At 43.1% G+C, this 24,255-nt stretch overlaps 1 protein-coding gene across 1 annotated transcript; it reads left to right on the forward strand.

Annotated features, from left to right (window-relative positions):
- The first annotated feature begins 5,864 nt into the window (after positions 1 to 5,864).
- Positions 5,865 to 20,183, forward strand: LOC115519457 (corticotropin releasing hormone binding protein). The gene is given in 8 exon segments (XM_030323438.1): positions 5,865 to 7,826; positions 8,181 to 8,274; positions 8,556 to 8,713; positions 10,090 to 10,300; positions 12,510 to 12,658; positions 16,680 to 16,728; positions 16,731 to 16,796; positions 19,422 to 20,183. Coding segments are annotated over 8 exon segments (963 nt in total). The 5' UTR covers positions 5,865 to 7,748; the 3' UTR covers positions 19,580 to 20,183.
- Positions 20,184 to 24,255: the final 4,072 nt, after the last annotated feature.

The following is a 24,255-nucleotide window of genomic DNA, read 5'->3' on the forward strand; positions in this document are numbered from 1 at the left end:
TTTCTTTTTTTTTTCTTTTTTTTTTTTTTTAACGTTTATTTATTTTTTTTGGGACAGACAGAGACAGAGCATGAACGGGGGAGGGGCAGAGAGAGAGGGAGACACAGAATCGGAAACAGGCTCCAGGCTCTGAGCCATCAGCCCAGAGCCCGACGCGGGGCTCGAACTCACGGACCGCGAGATCGTGACCTGGCTGAAGTCGGACGCTTAACCGACTGCGCCACCCAGGCGCCCCTGTCTTTTCATTTTCTTAATGGTGTCTTGTGATGAGAAGAATTGCTTAATTTTTTTTTAACGGTTTATTTTATTTTTGAGACAGAGAGAGACAGAGCGTGAATAGGGGAGGGGCAGAGAGAGAGGGAGACACAGAATCTGAAACAGGCTCCAGGCTCAGAGCTGTCAGCACAGAGCCCGATGAGGGTCTTGAACTCACGGACCGCGAGATCATGACCTGAGCCGAAGTCGGACGCTTAACCGACTGAGCCACCCAGGCACCCCGAGAATTGCTTAATTTTAATGAAGTTCAATTTATCAGTTTTTCTTTTATGGTTTGTGCTTTCTGTAACCTAAGAAACATTTGCCTATCCCGGGGTTGCAACAATATTCTCTCATGTTTTCTTCTGTATGCTTTAGAGCTTCAGCTTTCATGTCTATGTCTGTGATCCATCTCAAATTAATTGTTGTATATGGTGTAAGGTAGGGATCACGTTGTGTATGTGTATGTGTGTGTGGGTTTTCCATACGAAAATCCAGTTGTACCGGCAGGCACCTCATGCCTTTAAACTGACTGAATGTACCTCCATCCCTTTGCCCATCACACAGAAAAGTCTTCTAAACCTAAACCTGAAACCTCAGGATTTGTATCTTTGTCTCTCACATTCTGTTGCCTCCCTTAGATGTGGCCAATACCATTTTTTTTTAATTTTTTAAATTTACATCCAAGTTAGTTAGCATATAGTGCAACAATGATTTCAGGAGTAGATTCCTTAATGCCCCTTACCCATTTAGCCCATCCCCCCTCCCACAACCCCTCCAGCAACCCTCTGTTTGTTCTCCATAATTATGAGTCTCTTATACTTTGTACCCCTCCCTGTTTTTATATTATTTTTGCTTCCCTTCCCTTGTGTTCATCTGTTCTGTGTCTTAAAGTCCTCATATGAGTGAAGTCATATGATATTTGTCTTTCTCTAATTTAATTTTGCTTAGCATGATACCTTCTAGTTGCATCCACGTAGTTGCAACTGGCAAGATTTCATTCTTTTTGATTCCCAAGTAATAACATAGCCAATACCTTTAAGTGCAAATTATATCCTTCAGACAGTTACAAATAATTTGCTTCTTTAGAATCATATATTTCAAATTTAGAGAGAAAAAAGATTTTGTAAGGAAAAAACCTTTCAGCTTCTCTTTGATTCTGCCCTTTCAGTGTTTAAGATGCAGCCAAAATCAGCTGTTGAGTTTGGTGCTGCAATATATAGTGAAATAATATCAAATGAAATAGGCATTTAAATCATTTTTTGGTATTTTCAAAGTTAGAATATGTCTGACTCTTTTCGAATACCAAGTTGACCTAAAATCAGAGGAATAGGAGTTCCAAAAGAAGAAAAAGGAAAGAGACAACAAGTGAGAGAAGTCAGGGAATAACTTAAGTGAGCAACATATGTAAAAATTAGGAATGACCTAAGTGAGGGAAGTTTCTGCAGCACTGCAGAGGTGGAAGTCGGAGCAAGGAAGCTGAGCAAAAAACGAGGCGTAACTAGGTATGAGTAGAATTAACAGCTAATTTTTTTAAAAGACACAAGCCTGAGAAACTTTGGCGAGAAAACTTCTGTGGTCTTCTTGCCGGGCAAATATCAAATGTACCGTGATTCTGGAAAGCCTTGTCTGTGCCATGTACTCTGCCCACACCTTTGTTTGGTCCTTTTATTGAACTCTCCAAAACTTACCCATTTGAGAGTGCCATCTATCTCTTGATATAATCCTAAGAGTTCCCCCCCCCCCATCTTAGAGATGAAGTAAATAACTCGTTCACACTCCCGGTCAGTGCTCTGGGACTTGGGACACTTAATCTAGAGCCCTTTTGTTTCTACTCTACAGCTAACACACATGGGAATAAGCATGAAACCCCTACAGTTATTTTTTTTTAATTTTTTTAATTTGAGAGAGGGAGAAAGAGAGAGGAAGTGGGAGAGGGGGCAGAGGGATAGAGAGAGAACCTTAAGCAGGCTCCATGCTCAGTGCAGAGCCCCATGCAGGGCTCAATCCCCTGGGATCATGGCCTGAGCTGAAATCAAGAGTTGGACGCTCAGCTGACTAGCCACTCAAGTGCCCCTTAACCCCTACAGTTCTTGAGTACTTCTCTGGGCTGTTGCCCCCACAGTGCTGTGCTGGGGCAGAATGGAGTCTGAGGCAAAAAGAAGTATCACTAAGATTAAGGGCATATTTATCTAAACCTTTGTTATTTTGTTCATTATGGAGTGGGGGGGGGTGTTTGCATTAACTTTCATTTTATTATGTATTGTATTATAAAATTATTTATCATGATGAGTGAATCTTTGTGCCCCACCTGAATCCCAGCCCTGTCCCTCCAGCTCCCCCCTACCTTTCTTGCTGCCACATCACACAGCTGGCTGTGGTCCTGGAGAGCCAACTCTGGGAACTGGTTCAGCACACCTCTCTTCCCTTTCCTCCTACTTTACCATTTGACTCTCATTACCTGACTGCGGCCACATCTTTGGATGTGGTCAGCCAATATTGTAGTGGTGACAATGCTTTAATTTGTTTTTAGGTGCCATCCAGGAGTTCCAGGTGTGTGTGTGTGTGTTGAGGACAGAGAGGGATGAGCCACAGGGCCAGACTTCCAGGAATTGACATTTGGAGTCGAAGACGAGTATATTAAAAGGTATAATAAAATAAGATAAAGGCTACTCAGGGTATATATAAAATACTATGAGTGTAGAGCAGCTAAATCTGTTGCTCACAATTTGTGGAGGGAAGGAAGAATGGAAAGAAGGAAGGAAGGGAGGGAGGAAGGAAAGAATTGGGGGGAAGGAAGGGAGGGAGGGAGGGGGGAATGAGGGAGGGAGGGGGGAAGTAAGGAAGGAAAGAAGGGAGGAAGGGAGGTAGGAAGGAAGGAAGGATGGATAAAAGCGGTTGACAGAGGGGAGAAGCAAGCTGGCCACTGGCAGGGGTCTCAGAAAAGTGTGCTAAAACTCACCCCAGATAGCTCACCACTGCCTAGCTTGCAGTTATCCCTACTGATTTCCTTATTTAGAACCTCTCGTGTCACTCCACATAATTGGCAGAATTTTCTCCTTTAGATTTATTTTAAGGCACTAAGAAATGAGAGTCTTTACACTTCATTTCTCTTCCGTCACAGACGCGGCTGATGTTATGTGCCTATGCACGTCACCACTACCTGATGACAAACACACCAACTGATCTGGACACGGCTGTACTTTTCCCTTTGATGCAGGCAGTGAGGGATTATTAAATTGCATTTCATCATGATCTATTGGCTAGATGTTAGTCACGGCATATTTTGGAGTAAGCCTGAGGGAAGTTGAGATAACAATGTCAATCCAAAGTCAAGGAAGCCAACGAACGCGCAGACATCAACAATCCTCAGTCTCCTTTGTACTTACTGATCTGCCAGTATCTTGCTTTGGGCTGTGCCGTCTCACTTTCTGCTGGTAGCCTAGTAATTCTTAAAGCCTAAAATGTAATTTTGGGGTTAATTTCCAGGGCTGTTGTCTTTGAAAGAGGATCACTTACCTGGCTGGACATAGATCTTTTTCGTCTAGACTTTGTTTCTGACTCATGGTGATAATCTGGGAAGATCATTTAATCTCTCTTACTTTCTCATATCATCACTGTTTGGAAGCTTTCCTTTGTGTGGGACATAGAATATTAATTCCTAAAATAATCCTCAGCATAGATCATCTTTTTACAGGTAAGAAAACTTATGGTCAAAGAGGGCATTAAACCAGGGTTTTTTTGTTTTGTTTTGTTTTGTTTTGTGTTTTCAGTCTCTTGAAGATACCTGTTATTCTGTGAACCCAGCATCCCTTCTAGAAACTTCTTCTCCCTTCTCTGTCCGTATGGCTGTCATGAAAACAGTCATGTTACCACAAGATCCTATCCCCTGGGCTTTGAGCTTTTTCCCACAAAGTTATGTGGACTGGGAATTATGAGAACATTGATTCAGGGGGGCAGGATTTTAAATTGTGCTGAAACTATAGTGGCTCACCCAGACAATCTGTAAGTATGCCAAGGGGACTTTGTAGTCACCACCATGGTCTATGATGTAACTGTGACAGCCAAGTGTAAATTTATGGAGTCTTCGACATCTTATATATGCACTGAGGTATCAGGAGAAGCAAGGAACTACATAATCCCAAATCTCTTTCTATTCTAGGGTCAATCCCAAACCCACCCCTGTAAGTACTCCCTGTTTGTAGTAGTAAACTTTTTCTTTTGTTAATCACTTCAACAGAGGACACTTGCAACCCCCTAAAGTCCTAATCTTTACTGACTGCTGGTCATCTTTAGTAAAACAAAAGAAGATAATGGATCTGGGTTGAAATCACTGACATATGAAGCTTTCATTCAAAGGCTGGTTTATATTAGTTCCCAAGGATATTTGCTTAGTTTCTTTCTTCCTGATCTCAAACACATCTGAAAAATAAGTCTTATCTATTAAAATGATTGCATTAAAAATAGCCACATGTATTCAAACAGCATATCATCTTGAAAGCAACTGAAAATTAGTTTTTTGTTATTGGCTAACAATGAGTTTTATTCAGTTTATTTTCTGCATTTTACAGTTCTGATTCTGCTTTTTGTTTGTTGATTTCTTATTTTTTGTTTTAGAGTCCATTTATTGGTGGAACCATATGGTATTTGTCTTTCTCAGTCTGCCTTATTTCACCTAGCATAATACCTTCTAGTCCATCCGTGTTGTCTCAAATGGCACCATTTCATCCTTTTTTATGGCTAAGCAAAATTCCCTTGTGTATATATACCACATTTCCTTGTCTATTTATCTGTTGATGGACACTTGGGTTGCTTCCATGTCTTGGCTATTATAAATAATGCTTCAATAAACAAGGGTGCATATATTTTTTGGAGTTAATATTTTCATTTTCTTTGGGTAAATACCCAATAGTGGGATTATTAGATCATATGGTATTTCTGTTTTTCGTTTTTTGAAGAACTTCCATACTGTTTTCCACAGTGTCTATACCAATTTACATTTCCATGAACAGAGAATGAGAGTTCCTTTTTTCCCACATCCTTACCAACACTTGTTTCTTGTGTTCTTGATTTTAGTCATTCCAACAGGTGTGAGGTGATGTCTCATTGTGGTTTTGATTTGCATTTCCCTGATGATGAGTGATGTTGAGCATCTCTTCATGTGTCTGTTGATCATCTGTATGTCTTTGGAAAAATATCTCTTCAGCTCCTCTGCCCATTTTATTTTATTTTATTAAGATTTTATTTTTAAGTAATCTCTACACCCAGTGTGGTGCTCGAACTTACAACCCCGAGATCAAGAGTTGCACACTCCACCAACTGAGCCAGGCAGGCATCCTCTGCCCATTTTTAAATCAGACTGTTTGTTTGTTTTGGACTGTTTGAGGGTATTTTTTGGTGTTGACCTGTGTGAGTTCTTTATATTTTTTGGATATTAACCCCTTATCAGATATATCATTTATAAATATTTTCTCCTATAGTTACTCTTAATTAAAAAAAAACAAGATACAATTTCTATTGGCTTAGTAGATATTTTCCAACTTGGAGAAAATAACACATTTGGTGGAAATAAAGTTCACCCATATGTGATCATTTGTGGGGTGTTACATACAATGGAATGTTATCTATCTGTGGTTATATTTGCCCTTATTTATCTTCCAGTGTGCACTTCCTGAGGAGGGAACATCATGAATGCATGTAAGGAACATCAGTATTGTGTGTGTGTGTGTGTGTGTGTGTGTGTGTGTGTGCATGTGAAGATTGGAAAAGAATGTCTCCGTGGTGACGCTACAAAAGCCAGACCCTCAAAATGGGATAAACAAGAGTTTCCCAAGCTGAATGCCAGGCTGAATTCTGGGAATAGGCCAAGGCTATGGCTAGGTTGATGGTAAAGCCTGAAAGCTTCCTCAGGCACAAACAGGGAGGGAGACAGACATGAAGATGGCCTGGTGTGTTTCAGACCAAGCAAGCTGGTGTTAAACCATTTATTTTTGTATTGTTTGATTCCTCTCTTTACGCCTTTTCTGAAATGCAGACATCTACACAGTCCCAGGATGGAGAGAAGAACATGGTGGCCAGCATTCATGACCTTTGGGTTCACTTCCCCGTCACACTCTCTGTGGTCTGAGGATTGTTTCCAAAAATGGAGGAGGTAGGAAGGCCTCCCAATTAAACAAGTAAGATAAGGAAATATCAAGTTCTATACCAGTAGGCAAATTACTACTTAATTTTGAGTATTTATAAACATAATATAACCATTTCCTTGACTGAAATTTTGTATTAACGTCTCATTATTTGTACTAATTTTAATAACAAAGAAAGCTAAGGGTAGTACCATGTTTTCTGTCAGGCAGAGGTAAAACAAGACAAGGTTTTTAGACTTTGTAGCTGCCTTGCTTAGCACATAAATTGGAAGGCCAAAAGTTTAGTATCCCCATATTTCCCATAACTTTTGACTTGAAGGGGAAGCAACCATCTTCTGTCTAATCAGCAGAGATACTTATTTCTGGATCTCTAAGTCATTTGTTTAGCCCTGTACAGTTGCTGATAAGCAGTTATAGTAAGGTTTCTGGGCACTTCTTTCTACCAGAATATTCAAATAATCCAAGTATTTGAAGGTGTGAAATGGAATGACTTCATCTCTCACTCGTTCAGATGGATGCCAAGGTCATGGTTACCGTTAGCTGGCCCAGGAGTGTGTCCTATGGTGTACACATTTGGGCTAAATGACAAAGCTAGGTGAAAATCCAGAAGTTCACAGATGCCAGAGTTAGCTTTCCGTTAGGGAAATGCTTACAAGAAACTGGACCAGGATAAAGCAAAGACTAAGGGACAGAAAGAAAGTTTGAGTTGCATTGTTGCCATATTCTGCAGAATCAGACTTCAGCTTCTGTTCAGCTCTCTTTGGAGCTAAAAACTCCTCAAGTTCCTTCCTGAGAGACAAGAGCAATTGCACAAACACTATAATCTCTGATGATTTCCAGCATGGTTCCATCAAGGTTCTGTGACAAGCCTGCATGATAAGATTATCTGTTTGGGTATTTCATGTATGTGTGTAACCTTGTCACTTGGCTTTGCAACACTGAAAATTCCCTAAATATCCACAGGAAACGATAATTCAGCATTTGGCAGGTCAAGCCAAACGCCTTCCTTTATTTTCTATCCTTACCTCCTTCTTTGTCCCACAGTTTAGTTCAATAAGTCTTAAGTGCCTAAAATCATTCTTGGTGAATAATGCTGGACCACTCTGAGAATTTGTGGCTGAGAGCTGGACCCTCGTCATCAGCACGCACTTTGTCACTGAGACAGGGTAACCCATGGTTACTGAGCTCAGATCAGTTAAGGGGCAGAGAGCCTCCCCTCCTCACTGCTCTATAAAAGAGACCCAGCAAAGGGACCCTACCAGCTTCTAGCTCTCAGCCTGGGCGTAGTTTTGGGAAGCAAAGCCTGAGACCTCCAGAGCCCAGCCGACCAGCTGCAGAGGCAAGACCGGCATGTCGCCTTCCTTCAAACTTCAGTGTCACTTCATTCTCATCTTGATGGCTCTAAGAGGGGAGAGCCGGTACCTAGAGGTGAGCGATCTCCGGACTGAGCCGTCACATCTTCCGTGTGTGTGTGTGTCCAGCCTTGGGGGTGGGTCTGCTGCCTCAGCTCTCAGCCCGTGTTGGGCTTAGCCCTTTCTTCCCTATCTTCTGCCCCCTCTTTCTCCTGGTCTTCCTCCTCGCCACTACGTCCTTCCCTTGGCCCCTGGGGACACCCTGGTCTGAGGGAAAGGGTCTGAGACCTCTTCTGCTCCGGACGCGGACGCGGGAGACCTGGATCCCTTCACTTTATTCTCTTCGCTGCGGGGCAGGGAGAGTGCCCCGCTGCGGGTCCCCTTTCCCGCAGTCTTGAACTCGTTCGGACTGACGCGTTTTCCTCGCCAGCTGCGGGAAGCTGCGGACCACGACCCTCTCCGGTTCCTGGGCGCCAACCTGAAGCGGGAGCTGGCGGGGGAGCCGCTGTACCGCCGCGCGCTGCGTGAGTCGGGGTGCCGGCGCGCATCCGGGGGCAGCAGGGAGGTGACGAGGCCGGGCTCCGCACCCGCTCACGGCGCCCCGGGCACCGCCGGGAAGGGGCTGGCCTGGCCGGCCGGGGGCTCGATCCCCGTGCTCAGGGGCCCGCCGGGGGCGGGTGACGCGCTCCGCGTGGGGACCGGGCGCCGCGGACCCGGGAACGGGGGCCCGCGGGGAGGGGCCGGCCGGGGCCGGGGCGTCGGTGGCCGCAGCCCCGGCCCCCTGGCCCCACTGCCCCTCCCCCAGGGTGCCTGGACATGCTGAGCCTCCCGGGCCAGTTCACCTTCACCGCCGACCGGCCGCAGCTGCACTGCGCCGCCTTCCTCATCGGCGAGCCCGAAGAGTTCGTCACCATCCACTACGACCTGGTCTCCATCGACTGCCAGGGCGGCGACTTCCTGAAGGTGAGGCTTCCTCGCGGCGCACGCTGCCGCCGCGGGGCCCCGAGGGGGGTGAGCCGGGGCGCCGTGCCCGGCGTGGGGCTGCGGCGCGTGGAGCCGGCTGGTGGCCGAGCGGGAGAGGCGCCCCCCCCCACCCCGGACCGCCGCGGGGCGCGAACCCCGCGCGGAGCTCCGGCCGCGGTTGTTTGACTTCCCCTCCGTGCGCTTCTGGGACCCGGGCGCCCCCAAAGACTTGATTGAACTTGCGGCGAGAAGCGCTGTGTTAACACGAAACTGATCCAGACTGGCACCGGCGCTCGGGGCCACGAGGAGGGCCAGCCCCGCTTCTGAGGCCGGCCCCTGGCTCCGGGGAGCTGTCGCAGGCTCGCGGGAGCTGTCTTGAATTCCCCGGGGGACTCGGTCTGGAAGCCCTGGGGCCCGGGCCTCTGGGCGGGATGCTGAGAGCCAGTCTAGTCGGAGGCAGGTGGAAGGCCGAGTCCCCTGGCCTCAGTACATGCCCCCTCCTAGTCGGTCTCCCTAAGTCTACCGGGTCAGCCTGGGACGGTTGATGGAGTTACACAGCCCCGTTAAAAGGATCATGATTAAAAACCTCCCAAGTGGAATGATTTTGGAATCTGTCCGACTCCTTTTAGAAGAGGACCAATCCGCGGAAGCACTTTGTAGCTGGTGATTTTGCCAGCGTGAACCAGGCTCAAGCCGTTACTTTGGAGACCTGTGGTGATTTTAACAGTAACATCGATAGACTCTGACCATTTGTCCAACAAGCTGACTTTAACAGGTGGAGGTAGAAAGCCCTAAGTGGCCTAACAGCCATTGCTGTTTGCGTGTTGAAGCAGTTCTTGGTATTTTAATATGAAACAAAATTTCAAAGTGAGGAAAATGGGCACCTGTAACCATGGGCAAGTAGGTGAAGTTGCTGCTCTAGTTTTTTTTCTTTTGTTAGTTTTGAGATGTTTTGTTTATATGTCAACGAGGAGAAGGAAGAGACCAAGTGAAACCCAAATTAGGCTTGTGTGGAATTCTTCTGAAGATGGGATGTGTGGAAAATATGACCAAGATAAAAATGTATATTGGCTGTAGTTTCAGGTACCAAGGAGGCTGGAATTCTAAAACAGAGTATAATAAAGTTTACTTGCTTTGGATACTTTAAGGTTTATGGAGGAAAAAAACCCAATCATTAATTAACAATAATACTTGCAGACAACCTTCACGGTCAAAAAATATATAGATGGAAAGCAAGTGGGCAGGGAAGTGCAGGTTGTCCCTTGCTCACAGACGGACATAGGACAGAAGGTGCGTTGCTAGGTAAGATTTCAACACACCTGTGACTTCAGGAGTTGGTGGAGATGATCATCTCTCTCTGTGTTTTTTGTTGGAAGGTATTTGATGGTTGGATTCTCAAGGGGGAGAAGTTCCCCAGTTCCCAGGATCATCCTCTCCCCACAACTGAGCGGTACATAGATTTCTGTGACAGTGGTCTTAGCCGAAGGAGCATCAGATCCTCCCAGAATGTGGCCATGATCTTCTTCCGGGTTCATCAACCAGGAAACGGATTTACAGTAACCATAAAGACAGATCCCAACCTCTTTCGTAAGTGGGCTCCCTCTCTTCTCAGTCAGTAAGGACTTGGAGGGAGGGAGTGTCAGATCCACTTTTCATAGGTAGTGTGATTGCACCAGACTTAAGAAACTTGAAGTGAGGAATGATTTGAATGGAAATTTTTTTTTGTCATTAGAAATGACCTAAAGGATATTTCCTATTCATTGCTCTGAGAATCAATTCACAGTTTTCAACTTATTTCCTAGGCTAGGTAGGATATTAAGTTTTGGTGGGTAGAATTTTATTTTTTTCTCTTTAGTCTTATTCTAATCTGAGGCATGACAATGAATTCAGTGACAAACTGTAATCCCTCCATGTCATTCCATTAATCTTGGATAAGCTTGAGGGATCAGATCTGAAGTTGTAGTCTTAGAGATATTTAGGCAAAGGCTGAAAGACTGCATCTCTGGGATGTGGTAGACAGAGTTCATGTCCTGAGCAGAGGGTTGGACCAGAGGACCTCAACATTGCCCTCTAATTCTGAGTCCACCTCTCTAACTTATTCCGTTTCTGGTGGATACAAACATAGATGCTGTATAAAACTGAACAGCCCAGGCCTAAAACACATTATTCTAATCAAAATTAGTTCATTCATCTGCTTATTATTTTTCCCCATGAAGTGAAATATATATATGCATCCATATATTTACAGAGTTAAATGGAGAAAAATATTTTTTTAAAAATCAGGAAAATAAAACATCACTCATTTTTGGTTGCATACAATAGTATTAATGTTGACACTTTGTGTGGTAGAAGAATGGGGCCCTATCTGCCAAAGAATAATGTATTATATTCCAATTTTTATTTTTTAAAAAAGAAATTTTTGGAAGAACCCCTCCCCCACCCCCGCAAGGCTATTTTGAGAGCTAGAATAATCCCAGAAAGCAACATGAAATGTTTCTCCTATATTTGTGTGGTTAGAAGTAGGAAATCTTTGGGGTGCCTGGGTGACTCAGTCAATTAAGCCTCCAACTCTTGATTTCAGCTCAGGTCACGATCTCATGGTTTGTGGGTTCGAGCCCTGCATTGAGCTCTGCACTGACAATGCAGAGCCTGCTTCGGATTCTCTCTCTCCCTTTCTCTCTACCGTTCCCCTACTGTTCCTCTACCGTTCTTCTATTTTTCTCAGTCTATTTTGTAACAATTTTATTATTTATTTACTTCATTATTTAAAAAAAATCATTATGATTCTGGGGCGCCTGGGTGGCTCAGTCAGTTGAGCGTCCGACTTTGGCTCAGGTCATGATCTCACAGCTCGTGAGTTCGAGCCCCGCGTTGGGCTCTGTGCTGACAGCTCAGAGCCTGAAGCCTGCTTTGGATTCTGTGTCTCCCTCTCTCTCTGCCCCTAACCCACTCACATTCTGTCTCTGTCTCTCTCAAAACTAAATAAACATTAAAAAAATATATCATTATGGTTCCAAGTTCAATGAGTGAATTTTTTCAGACAGGCAAGGTTTTAGTTCTGGCTTTACCTTTGAGCCTTTATTTTTTCTAGATTTTCAGCTGGAACTTGGACCCTAGTTAATGAAGTGTTTCTAGAACTTCCACTAGCTAGTGTTGTTTGATTAATTACTAATTTAAGTCTTGTGCTTGTTGTAAACAAGGTAACTCCCTGAGATTGAGATTAGAAGCATTCTTTTTTTTTTTTTTAACATTTATTTATTTATTGAGAGACAGAGACAGAGCATTAGCAGGGGAGGGGCAGAGAGAGAGGGAGTCACACGTTCCAAAGCCGGCTCCAGGCTCCGAGCTGTTAGCACAGAGTCCGACACAGGGCGAACCGCGAGATCATGACCTGAGCCGAAGTCGGATGCTTACCCGACTGAGCCACCCAGGTGCCCCAAGATTAGAAGCACTCTTGCCACCTAGAACCTTCTGACCATGTCTGCACATCACCAGTGATTTTTTATTACATTTAAAAAATATTTATTTATTTTGAGAGAGAGAGAGAGAGAGAGAGGGAGTGGAGGAGGGGCAGAGAGAGTGATGGAGAGAGAGAGAATCCCAAGCAGGCTCCGCACTATCAGCATGAAGCCCGACATGGGCCTTGATTGCATGAACCTGTGAGATCATGACCTGAGTTGAAATCAAGAGTCGGAAATTTAGCCGACTGAGCCTCCCAGTCGCCCCGGATAGGGTAAATTCCTATAAGAACCCTGCATACCCAAAAATGACAATGTGATTCTGTTTTTCCGCAAAGCCTGCAATGTCATTTCCCAGACCCCAAATGGAAGGTTTACCCTGGTAGTCCCGCACCTGCATCGAAACTGCAGCTTCTCCATAATTTATCCTGTGGTGATCAAAATATCTGATCTCACCCTGGGACACTTACATGGTTTGCAGTCAAAGGTGAGTTGCTTTCTTCCTTCCCAATCATTTACTAAGGCCACAGCTTTATCAGAGGAGGAGCAATCATACAGGGCAAACATGGACGTTAGTAAATTGTGGGAGCATGCTCTTCTGTTGATTTAGCCCCACATCCGCTTTCCCTCGCCTCTTTGATGAAAGCCCCCTTCTATTTGCCTCACGCTGCTCGGTGCATACTCATGTGCCCCTTCCGATTACTTGACTACTTTTCTTGTGATACAGGAAAGGTTTTCAATTGGGAAAGTTGTGACATGTAATTACAATTGAACTCTCTGGTACTTGCCTCTTTTACAGAAATTCTCTCCTAGCAGAACCTAGTGTGAGTCATCTACACAGCTGTTTTTCTGATTATCGGAATTTTTTTTTGACACGAAGGAAGTGTCTCATTGACAGAACTGTGTTGTGAAGGAATGCTAAGTGTAGCATAAAATACAAAATTGGATTTTTAAGTTGCAAAATACAGTAGAGTGTTGAAGATTTTGTTGCATTATGTTTAACTCAATTCATTTTGCATGAAAATATTAGCTGAGAAGCTCCATCAACCTATATTCCTTTGAACTTCTGTATGGAATTTACAACTAATGCTGAGCTTGATCTTTTTTTTTCTTTTTTCCTTTTTTTTTTTTTTTTTTTTTTTTTTTTGCACCGCTAGCTTCTTCCCTCTGGGTCATTCTCATTTCCTTATACTTTCTTATATTTCTAGGTTAAGATAGCTCATATATTTGCTGACATCACAGACAGTCATTGTTCCTAATTAGGTAGATTCCAGTAAAAACCAAATAAATAGGACCAGGACTGAAAATAGGTGTATATCTAATTTCCTTTAAGCCCTGAATTCATGAGCTAGTGCCTGTTTGTTGTTGTGTTGTTTTGTTTTGTTTTGTTGTTTTTTTTTGGGGGGGGGGGGGTTTGTTTAGTTGAACCTTAGTGGAAGAATGATCCTTTGATAAAGACCAGAATAAGGAGATGTCTTTGGCATAGCCCTTCGTCCTGATACCAATTATATGTTATTCCTGATGTATACTGTAGAAGATGGCAAGCATGATCGCAGGTTGGGAGATCTACCCTTTGGTTATTCTAGGCTGTGAGGAGTAATTTTGGTATTTCCCCTTGAAAAAATGTTAAAGTCTGCAGTGTTCTAGGCATCTATATATTCCTTTACAAAATATTTTTTGAGCACTTTCCACATGCAAGGCACTATCTTAGATGCTAGAAATGAGTGATGAGCAACAGAGCTCCTGCTCACAGGGAACCTGCATTCTAGTGGGTTGAGCTCAGCAACAGTGCAATGCATTTGCAATAGCGGTGAGTGCCCTACAGAAAATGAAGCAGAGTGGTGTGATAGACAATGCAGTAGAGGGAGAGGCGGGAGCTCCTTGAGATAAGGTGGTCGGGAAAGGAAACTTCTGAGAAGGAGGAATTTAAAGTAAAACGTGAGTGATAGGTAAGAAGGAGCCAGCAGCCACTGGAAGGACCAGGGACAGAGGAGACGGCAGTGCAGAGGCTCAGAGGAAGAAGTGGGCTTCCAGAAATAAAAAGAAAGATATGGGGAAGGGGGGATATTAGGCAACATCAGGGAGGCAGGCAGAGCCAGGGTGTGGTAAACCCAGCAGGTCATATTGAGGATTTGGAGTTTATTCTAAGTGCGGTGGGAAACCACTGAAAGGGGGCAGGCAGGAAAGCAACATGATCCATTGGATTATGCTCGGTGGGATGAGGGTGGCTGGGAATTGCTGACTTCATGACCAAATTAATTAACGAGGTCCAAGGCAAGAGGGAGAGGATTGATTACCTAAAGGCCATTCTGGCTTTGCATGGGCTATGGGGGCCAGAGTGGTACAGGGAGTGCCCCTAGGGGCCATTGTCACAGTCTAGGCAAGAGACGATAGTGGGTTAGTCCAGGGAGGCAGAACCTCAACAGAGAAACCTAGGGGATCACTACTGAGAAGCAGGGTAGTATAGTACTTCTCATTCCTAAGAATAGCTAAGATGTTTGGGAAGAGGAGAGAGAAGTCATTGAATGTCAAGGAACAGGTGTGTCTAACTTCTATGTTTCTTTGGTTTCCCTCATTTTAGCACCTACTTCTTCCCAACCCCCCTACTTCCCATTTCTCTCTATGGGGCCTGCCTTTTCCCCTTCACCACTCTTGCTGAAATTTAGAACCTGAAGAACCAAGTGGAAAGTTTAGTCTTAACAGATGTTCCCCCTGGTCATCCTCTACTCAAGGGAGAGGCAGTTAAGGTTTTTTTCCTTCACCTCTTATTCAGCTCTTCATACAAGAAGCCCTGTCCACAGGGGAGCTAGTTAAGCCTCTGTTTCATTCTTGGATGAAATGATGTGTAGAGCATCAAGGCATAGGACCCAGCATACAATAAGCACTTAAAAAATGTGTGTCCCCACCTACTTCCTTGTATTGGACAAACAGTTGGTATTCTATTTTTTTTCTACTCGGTTGTTTAGTTCTAGTTGCATCTCAATGTCTTCTGCATGTTTGAATGTGTGTTTTTATGTGTGTGTGTGCGTGTGTGTGTTTAACATTGTCTATTTTAGATGTTTTTCTGTGTGTGTCAGGGTCCATGTGGCTCACTTCTGAGCATCTTGCCGCTCTGCACTAGATCTCTCAATGAGTATGCCTCAATAAAGAAGATCACAGGCAAAGCTGGCCATGTAATTGTGGGGGACAGTGCAAACTGAAAATGTGGGGGCCCTTATTTTAAAAGTATTAAGAATTTCAAGATGGTGACAGCACAGCATTAAACCAAGCAACAGGCCCTTGTGTGGCTTGTCTGGCTTGTGGTCACATGCCCACAAAGGCTAGTAGCCCTGACCTCAGGAGATAGGTGGCCCAAAGTACAATGTTTGGGACTGAAAGTGGCTGCTTTATTTTTGTGGGAAGAGTGAAATGCAGGAATTTCTGTGGACAAGGCAGTGTGGATAGACAGTGTGGATAGGCAGTGTAGATAGGCAGTATGGACAAGGCAATATGGACAAAGCAGTGTGGATAGGTGGTGTGGACAGGCAGTGTGGACAAGGCAGTGTGGAAAAACCAGTGTGGATAGGTAGCGTGGACAAGCAGTGTGGACAAGGCAGTGTGGATAAGCAGTGTGGACAAGGCAGTGTGGATAGGTAGTTTGGATAGGCAGTGTGGACAGGCAGTGTGGACAAGGCAGTGTGGATAGCCAGTGTAGACAGGCAGAGTAGACAGAGCAGTGTGGACAAGGCAATGTGGACAGGCAGTGTGGATAGGCAGTGCAGACAGGCAGCGTGGACAGGCACTGTGGACAAGGGAGTACGGACAAAGCAGTGTGGAAAGGAAGAAGGGAAGCAGAAAGTGGTTGTTACAGTGATTGTACAAAGTCTACGAATACATTCTCGTTTTGAGTAGCTCAAAATAAATTAGTTTTAGTCGGGAGGAGAAAGACAATGGTGACTCTAGCTAGCTTAAGCCCCAAATTAGGGTTCTTTTCTTTCTTTAGCATTCTTATAACTAATCTAAATGCCTGTCAGCAGAAATGATAAGGATCATCCCAATAGCGGGAAAAGTCTTTTCTAAAGAGGAGGGAAAGAGGTGAGTTGAAGGAAAAACTGTAAAGACCTATCTATTAATAGAAATTCTGACTGCATGAGTTAAGAAATTCAAATAATTCAGTATGTATGTCCAAATGATTTACAAAGCAAAGCATTTTCAGATCCAATTTTCATTCATTTTATGTGGAGTTTACAGATTCCTATTGCATCATTCCAGTCCTTGAGCTGATAAAAAAATTTTTTAATGCACACACATTTAAAGAAATGATTACTCAACTGATTTAGAAAAGCAGTTCTTATGATTATTTTTTCTTTTCAGTATCTTTTAATTTCCGGAGTCCTGGGTGTTAAATTAAATGGCACTGCCAGGATGTCCACGGCAAATGGAGTGAATTCACCAAATTGCAGTTGGTCAAATGGTTTGACTTCCGTAACTGGTTGAAATACATCTTTCTCTGCTGCTTGCTTCTTTAGAACCCCTCAGCAGGTTGTGGGGGAATAGGAGACTTTGTGGAGCTGTTGGGAGAACTGGACTGGACCCTTCCAAGATGATGCCTTTGGCTGACCTCTGCTATTCCTTTCACGGCCCTGGTGAGATGTGTCTTTGATTATTACTTATGAGCCTATCAAGATTCCTTAAATAAAACCTGATACTTCCTAAAATAAAACATCCCACGTTTTTTATACATGGGAAGGCAGGTTCCACCTAGAAAACTTCCATTTTGTACATTGAGCCAGTGTGAGGATTTTACATTTGAGCATATGTATGGTTATAGTGAATGCATTATCAAAATATTGGACACTGGAAAAGAAACCTCTGAAGGAACACAGGTGCATGTTTAAGGTTGGCCCTGAGTAAGACCATGAAAAAGACAAAGCTTTTTTGTTCCGTGCTCTTTCCGCCTTCCTGAAAGTCGGTGCTTTTGTCCTCTGGATACCAAAGAGTTTACTAACTGAAAACTATAGTTCAAATAGATATGCCATCAATTAGTTATAATATAATAATATAGTAATATCCAAATAAATTTCCTAACTATATGTGTATGTGTGTATTACTCGTAGCACGTAAATTAAAAAGTGATATTCTTTATCAGAAAGTCTCATAACTGCTGAATGTCCCCAACTTCTAGGAGCAAAACCAGCTTCTGAAAGACTACTGCAAAAACAGAAATACATTCTAAAATCTAGAAGTGGTCACTGGGAATAAAAGACCAGGCCAGTGCACAGGATGCCCAACAGAACCAGATATTCTTTGCTAGGGATCAGTGAAGATTTTCCATTTGATTCTGCCCAGGTATGGTGAGGGTGGCTGGAAATTGCTGGTTTAGACCATCAGTACATGTGGCTTTTCTCGCCTCTTACTGTGTTCTCTGAGGCACCGGATCCTTCCATGCAGGAGGGCACCTGTGAGGAGATGCATTTGCACTAGGTAAGAAGAGTAGATTAAGGTCTAAAGACTACTCTTGCCTTAAAATGTAGGTAATTGAAGCCAGAGTAATTTTGGTACAGTTATGTCCAGTAATAAGCAAATATGGTGCACATTAACAAAGGAAACAGAGCATGTTATATATATTAAAGTTTAGAGTAATATCAGAAAAAGAATGACCTTTCAAATAATTTAAAGCAAATTAAATTTGGACTCCTCACAGAAGCTTAACCTAGACTCCCTGGTGCTTATATAAAAGAAACATAGGTTTTATATTTATTATGCATCTAAATTGGCTTTTACCTCAATAAGTATCTAGCTGTTTTACTTCATTTGAACCCAGGCACAGGCTTGTGAAGTACCTGTTATGCAATGATAATGTTCATGTTTCTCAGAATGCTATAGGTCTTATTAGAGACAAAGTGGGGGGGGGGGGAAGATGGACAAAATTAAAATAGCAGAAAAAAACCATCTTAGGGCACATAAATCTTGCCTCAGGGACCAGCTTGACAGTGGAGAAATGAAAGAAATTTTAGATAAAAATATGTGAGTTTCAATATACACTTGTTTGGTCATATCTGCACTAGAAGATAGACATAAACGTTGCCAGATGCTTATACAAATAATAATAAGATTGGATTTAAGAGAAGTAAGGATATCAAAAGCCATTCCATGTAAGAAGCACAGAAAAAAATGAGACTGAAAAAGTGCAGGTAAATAATAGAACAAACACAAGTATATTCATGTGTATCTAAACTATGCAAATTATTTTTGTTTATATGTAAAATAGAGTTATTATCTAGGCTCAGAAAATAATTAGCAGGTGATTTTTTTTTAGTCTATGTAATGTTCATCGGTGCACTCTGTCCTCTCGCCATGTCCACTAACTGCCACTTGCATCCTCAGAACTATGACAACCAAAAACTACACCTGCAAATTCCCAACCTGTCCCTAGAGGGCGGTACTGCCCCTGCTGAGAACACTAAGCTAGAGCAGAGGTGCATGGTAGACAGATTGCCTTCTCTGCATTTACCGCAGAAGCCTCCAAGGTAGGAGAATGTGAAAAATGCAGAGACGTCTTATTGCCTCTGTTAAATAACAAAAATTCAACTGAGTAGATTTGAAAGATCTCATTGGCTTTACGAAATAATTCATGAATCGGGGAGCATTCCATCTAGCAAGTAGAGGGGTCCCCAAGGCATTGTACAAAATGGAAGGTTTTTATAGAAGGGTAGGACAAGAAATTTGGCAAGAGAAAAGGATTGTTCCAGGCAGGTCACTTTCCCTGAGGGGGAAAAGCAAGGTGTCTTATTCTGCAGATTACCTCATCTTCCTTCGGGGGGGGGATGGAGAGGGCCCCTGTGGCAGATTCCTTGACGTTGATGGAAAAATTCCTGACTGACTGGTTAAGGCTATTTTTCTAGGGGAGGTTGAAATTACAATTAAATTAGGTATTCAGCCCCAGTTTGGGACCCTGGTCTCAGGGACGCCATTTTGGGCCTGCGATTTTCTTTTTAACTCCTCTTTCCAGCCAGTTTTATTTGGCTAACAGTGGTTTTTTTTTTTGCCCATGAGGAGAACTGAGTTCAATTTCAGTATCCTACAATTAATTATATATTATAATAACAATGAAACCAAAACGTTTCACCTGATGGCAGGTGCATGGTTTAAGTATGTGAGAGGAAGATGCATCCCCCTGCTTTCTTTGTGTTTAAATGATCTTATCGACAGGAATGGTTTATGTGGTTTCTAACCTGCAGGGAACCTTTTGCTTTTTCCATGAATTATAGCCCAGATGAAAATTGGCTGTGACAACACGGTGGTGCGCATGGTCTCCAGCGGAAAGCACGTAAATCGTGTGACTTTTGAGTACCGCCAGCTGGAACCATACGAACTGGAAAACCCAAATGGAAACAGTATCCAAGAAATCTGTTTGTCTACTCTGTGAATTACCAACCCCATGATTTACATGCTGCTAGCTAAGTGAGTTTTTAATGGCTGTTATATGTGATTTTGATGACCAGCAAGGTAAGAGCGTTTCCAATCAGTCAGTATTCCCAGGCTTGGACACATATTACAACATACACACACACATATGTAGACACACACGTGGGCGTGCAAGCGTGCATTTATTTTGTACCTTCTTTTTCATTTGTAATGTATAGACAACCACATGGCAGCAGATAAACCCTCCTTTGCCTTTGGTAGGAAAACAGTTTTCTATAATTCTTGGTATGCTACAAACCTGCCCTGATAAGGCAAGTGCAGAGCAATGGGCACTAAAAAATTGTATCTCAAGGGAAAATACGACAAAGAAATTAAAATGGCGGTGTTCAGATTCGTCGTAGAACAGAAAACAATTAAATGTCTGTATACCAAAGTAGTTGTATCTATTATTTTCTGTATATTATTCTGTTTACAATAGATAGTAGTCGTAGCTGTTGTTTATTGATTTGTAATGTCTTGTTGCTAACAAACTCTGGAGCATGGAAAAAAATTTTCCATCCACAAATACAAACATGAATAAATACATCAGAATGTTGGCGCCTTGACATTGTGCTTTGTTTTCCTGAGTAGTCCCCTCCCTTATTACCATCAGAAAATAGTGTTCTCGTGTGATGCAGAACCAAACGCTGAGCTAAATCATGTTACGCGTCTTCATGCTGGTAGAACTGTGGGCCTCTACAGCAGAATGATTTAGAGCAGAAGGCAGAACTGCAGTGTTTGCACAAACAGCGCTAACTGGTCCTCGTAGGGAAGCAGGACGCAGAAACCCCTTTCTACTGTCCAAGAAGACTGAGAATACATGTTTCGTCACAATGGGGTGTACTTCTTTTTTTTTTAATTTTTTTTATTAGTTTCTTTATTTTTGAGAGCAGAGAGAGACATAGAGTATGTGGGGGAGGGGCAGAGAAAGAGAGACACACACACAGAATCAGAAGCAGGGTCCAGGCTCTGAGCTGTCAGCACAGAGCCCAATGTGGGGCCCGAACTCAACGAACCGTGAGATCATGACCTGAGCCGAAGTCGGACACTCAACCGACTGAGCCACCCAGGCGCCCGCCAATGAGGTGTACTTCTTAAGGACAGCAAGGGCCTTACAGCTCTCATAGATGTTTGCAGAAATCTGAGGCCTTCTTTGGTACCGAGGGCAATTTACTGTTGACTTAAGACTTGTCCATGTTTGGCTAGGGACTAAGCATGTGGCCTGTAAAAGACAGGATGGGGCCAAAACTGAGGTCCTGAGCAAAAAAGGAAATACTCCTAAGTGAACTCTTTACTTTGGATTAATGGATAGAAGCTGCAAACAATACCATAATTAATGGCCTGAATTATGAATTCCCAAAACATATATTCTTAAATTTTTTTAATGTTTATTTATTTTTGAGAGAGAGAGAGAGACAGAGCGTGAGTGGGGGAGGAGCAGAGAGAGAGGGAGATACAGAATCTGAAGCAGGCTCCAGGCCCCAAGCTGTCAGCACAGAGCTCGACATGGGGCTCGAACTCTTGAACTGTGAGATCATGACCTGAGCTGAAGTCAGACACTTACCGACTGAGCCACCCAGGCGCCCCTGAAATATCTTTAATATAAAGGTCATTTTATAATGAAATGTACTGGCATCCCATACACTGGGCTTGTTAACAAAATTTGAAAACCAAGCAGAAAGAAAACTACTGATGAGGGTGCTAAAAACACCTAGGATTTAGCACAAATTTTGGCTCAGTAGATATTTTGGAATGAGTGAATACTTGAGCAAATGAATGAATTAATGCCCGAATTGATAAATGAGTGGAGTGGATGAATAAATGGTAGGAGAAAGACTGGTATGAGTGAATAATGCCTGAATGGATACAGTTCCTGGCTAGTTATAATAACAAGACATCGGATTCCTTATTTCATAGACAAGAAATTCTATGAAGTTGAACCCTTTTCTTTTTCACTGTTCCTTTAGCAACATAAGAATGAATGTAGTCAACATCACTGCTTACAGTTTCTGGCTTTTAATTCTTACGATCCCCTTACGCTGAGTACAGAAAATGGTCTGAGGTAAGGAGGCAAGTAGTCACATCACTGCTTACAGTTTCTGGCTTTAATTCTTACGATCCCCTTACCGCTGAGTAACAGAAATGGGCTGAGGTAAGGAGGCAAGTATTTTACGTGGAACTTTGGACAACCTGCTTTTATTCCTCAGGGACAGTTTTCAAGCTACTCAACCTCGCTGCCCTAAAATGGGTGGACTGTGTGTGGCCCTTCTAACCCTGACAATCTGCATTCATTCATTTGTGGCATATTTTACTTCCAAGCTTATCACTGCGACAGAGCACACATTTTTTGAGAGGACAGCCCCTCCAGTGAACTGCCCAAGACGTTCTTTGGATATCCATGACTTAGTCTGCATTCCAAAAGGATGGGGCAGTTTTCTGGAAACAAAATGGTAGGTGAAAATCTCTGGGAGAGAGTTACAATGGTGTGTCCTCACTGGCACCTTCACTAAGTGAGTAAATGTTATCTGAAATTCTGGCCAAATTTGATGATCTAGGAAAGGCAGTATGCACAGTGGTTAAGGTCATTGACTCTGGAGGCAGACTTCTTAGAATCCCAGCTCTGCCCATTTACTTGAGCAGTTACATATAAGTCTCACTGCCCAGTTATCTTTTATTTTTTTAATGTTTATTTTATTTTGAGAAAGAGAGAGAGAGAGAGAACGAGTGGGGGAGGGACATACAGGGAGGGAGACACTAGAATTCGAAGCAGGATCCAGGCTCTGAGCTGTCAGCACAGAGCCCGACATGGGGCTCAAACCCAACAAACCGTGAGATCATGACCTTAGTCAAAGTCAGACACTTAACCGACTGAGCCCACCCAGGCACCCCTCATTGCTCAGATTTTTAATCTGTAAAATTGGGGTAATAAAGGTACCTCCTTCCAATAACATTTTTGTAAAGATTAAAGTGGCTAAATGTATTTAAAGCCCAAGAACTAGGTCTTACACATGTTAGCGGCTACTTTTGTTATTTATTACTTATAAGCAAATATGCCACCCTGGGTCCTCTATACTCTACGAGAGGTATTGGCTCTGTTCTCTGAAGGGTTTGTGCTGATTCATTGCCCTTTTTCATCCCAAAATATTTGTGAGGAAACTAGGTTTATTTGGGTTATTGTCTGTGACCTAGGGAAGCAGAGTATAAAGTTACTGGTAACATTTGAGGGTGGATCATGATCAGGCCTTAACAGGTTCCCATGTGTTTTCTCCTTATAGTTGATCCCTGTCTGTAGGTTTTGGTCGTGAAGGAGTCGCCTCACAAATAATCTGTCTTGACTCTACCTTTGTGTACAGCCCTCATCTCTGTGGTATAATCTTCCTGCTCTTGGTTATCTCACTCTAGGTCTTGCCAGAACCTCCTCTAGCCTCCCCTCCTAGCCCTACCTCTTCCCCAATACTAATTAGGTGACTCAGGCTCTGATACTGATCACTGAATTCCCAAATTCCTCTTGCCTCCATGCTTGACATTCTGAGCATTTGTTCTCCTAAGTTTTACTTCCGCTGAGCCTGTCCTATCCTCTGGACACTTTTCTACCTCCTGCCTTTTTTGCCTACTGTTGTTGGGATACATTGGTCGCCAATGACAATGGACTTTCAACCAGTATCTAAAGCAGCATATCTTCTTCACCTCCAACCTCTTCCTGGTACTGTTGCTTCATTTAAGAGAGGGCAGAAATGCTGTGTGTTCACCAAAACTCACCACAGGTTTCTTCTACCCCCTAAATATACAGTTAGGCCATATTTCCCAGTCTCCCTTATAGTTAGGTTTGGTCATGGGGCTGAATTTTGCTTGAAGGAACGTGGGTAAAAATGATGTCCAATCCTCATGAGATCCTCTATGCCTTCTCTCTCCTCCGCTACCTCCTGGCAAGATAGCAAGATTCTAACAGAGGGATCCAAGACTATACAAGAAGACAGAGCCATAGGATGCAAGGACCCCGGATTTCTGAGTGACCACGTGGAAGGCTGCCTATTGACCAGGAATTGGACTTGGTGTGAATGAGAAGTTAATTTTTATTATGTTAAGTTACTGAGATGATGATGATGACGATGATGATGATTTGGGTATAGCATTGAGCATTCCCATAGTTCACACAAGGGGCTTGCCTTAATGTAACTCTCAGCTCTTCTCTAATTTTCCTGTCAGATTTTGTTGCAACTCTCCAGACAGACCTGATCTCATTGTCTTCCAGAGAAAAATACCTTGAATGCACATCCTTGATCTCATAAACACCAACATTTAACTGAAACGTATCTAACTGTATCTAACTTTTCCATATTCCTTAAAGAATCTTCTAAGAACACTGATTCTCAGATTTGAAAGTTGGAAAATTTGACAGAAACTACAGAACTTTTCCAAGGAAAAAAGGCCAATATACATAAGAACACACCTAAATTTTTGAGAATTTACAGGACCCTCAAGCCCATCCAAAGTTTCAGGATAAGAAAGAATCCCTGCTTCAAGAGTAAATAATGCATAAAAGTAATTTCTAAACCAGTCTTCTCAAACCGGACTGCCCTCTCTTCAATATAAGTTAAGAACATTCATTGGTTAATCCAGGTGCAAAATAAGTCTATA

Source organism: Lynx canadensis, chromosome A1, assembly GCF_007474595.2.
Source record: "Lynx canadensis isolate LIC74 chromosome A1, mLynCan4.pri.v2, whole genome shotgun sequence".
Taxonomy (NCBI): Eukaryota; Metazoa; Chordata; class Mammalia; order Carnivora; family Felidae; genus Lynx; species Lynx canadensis.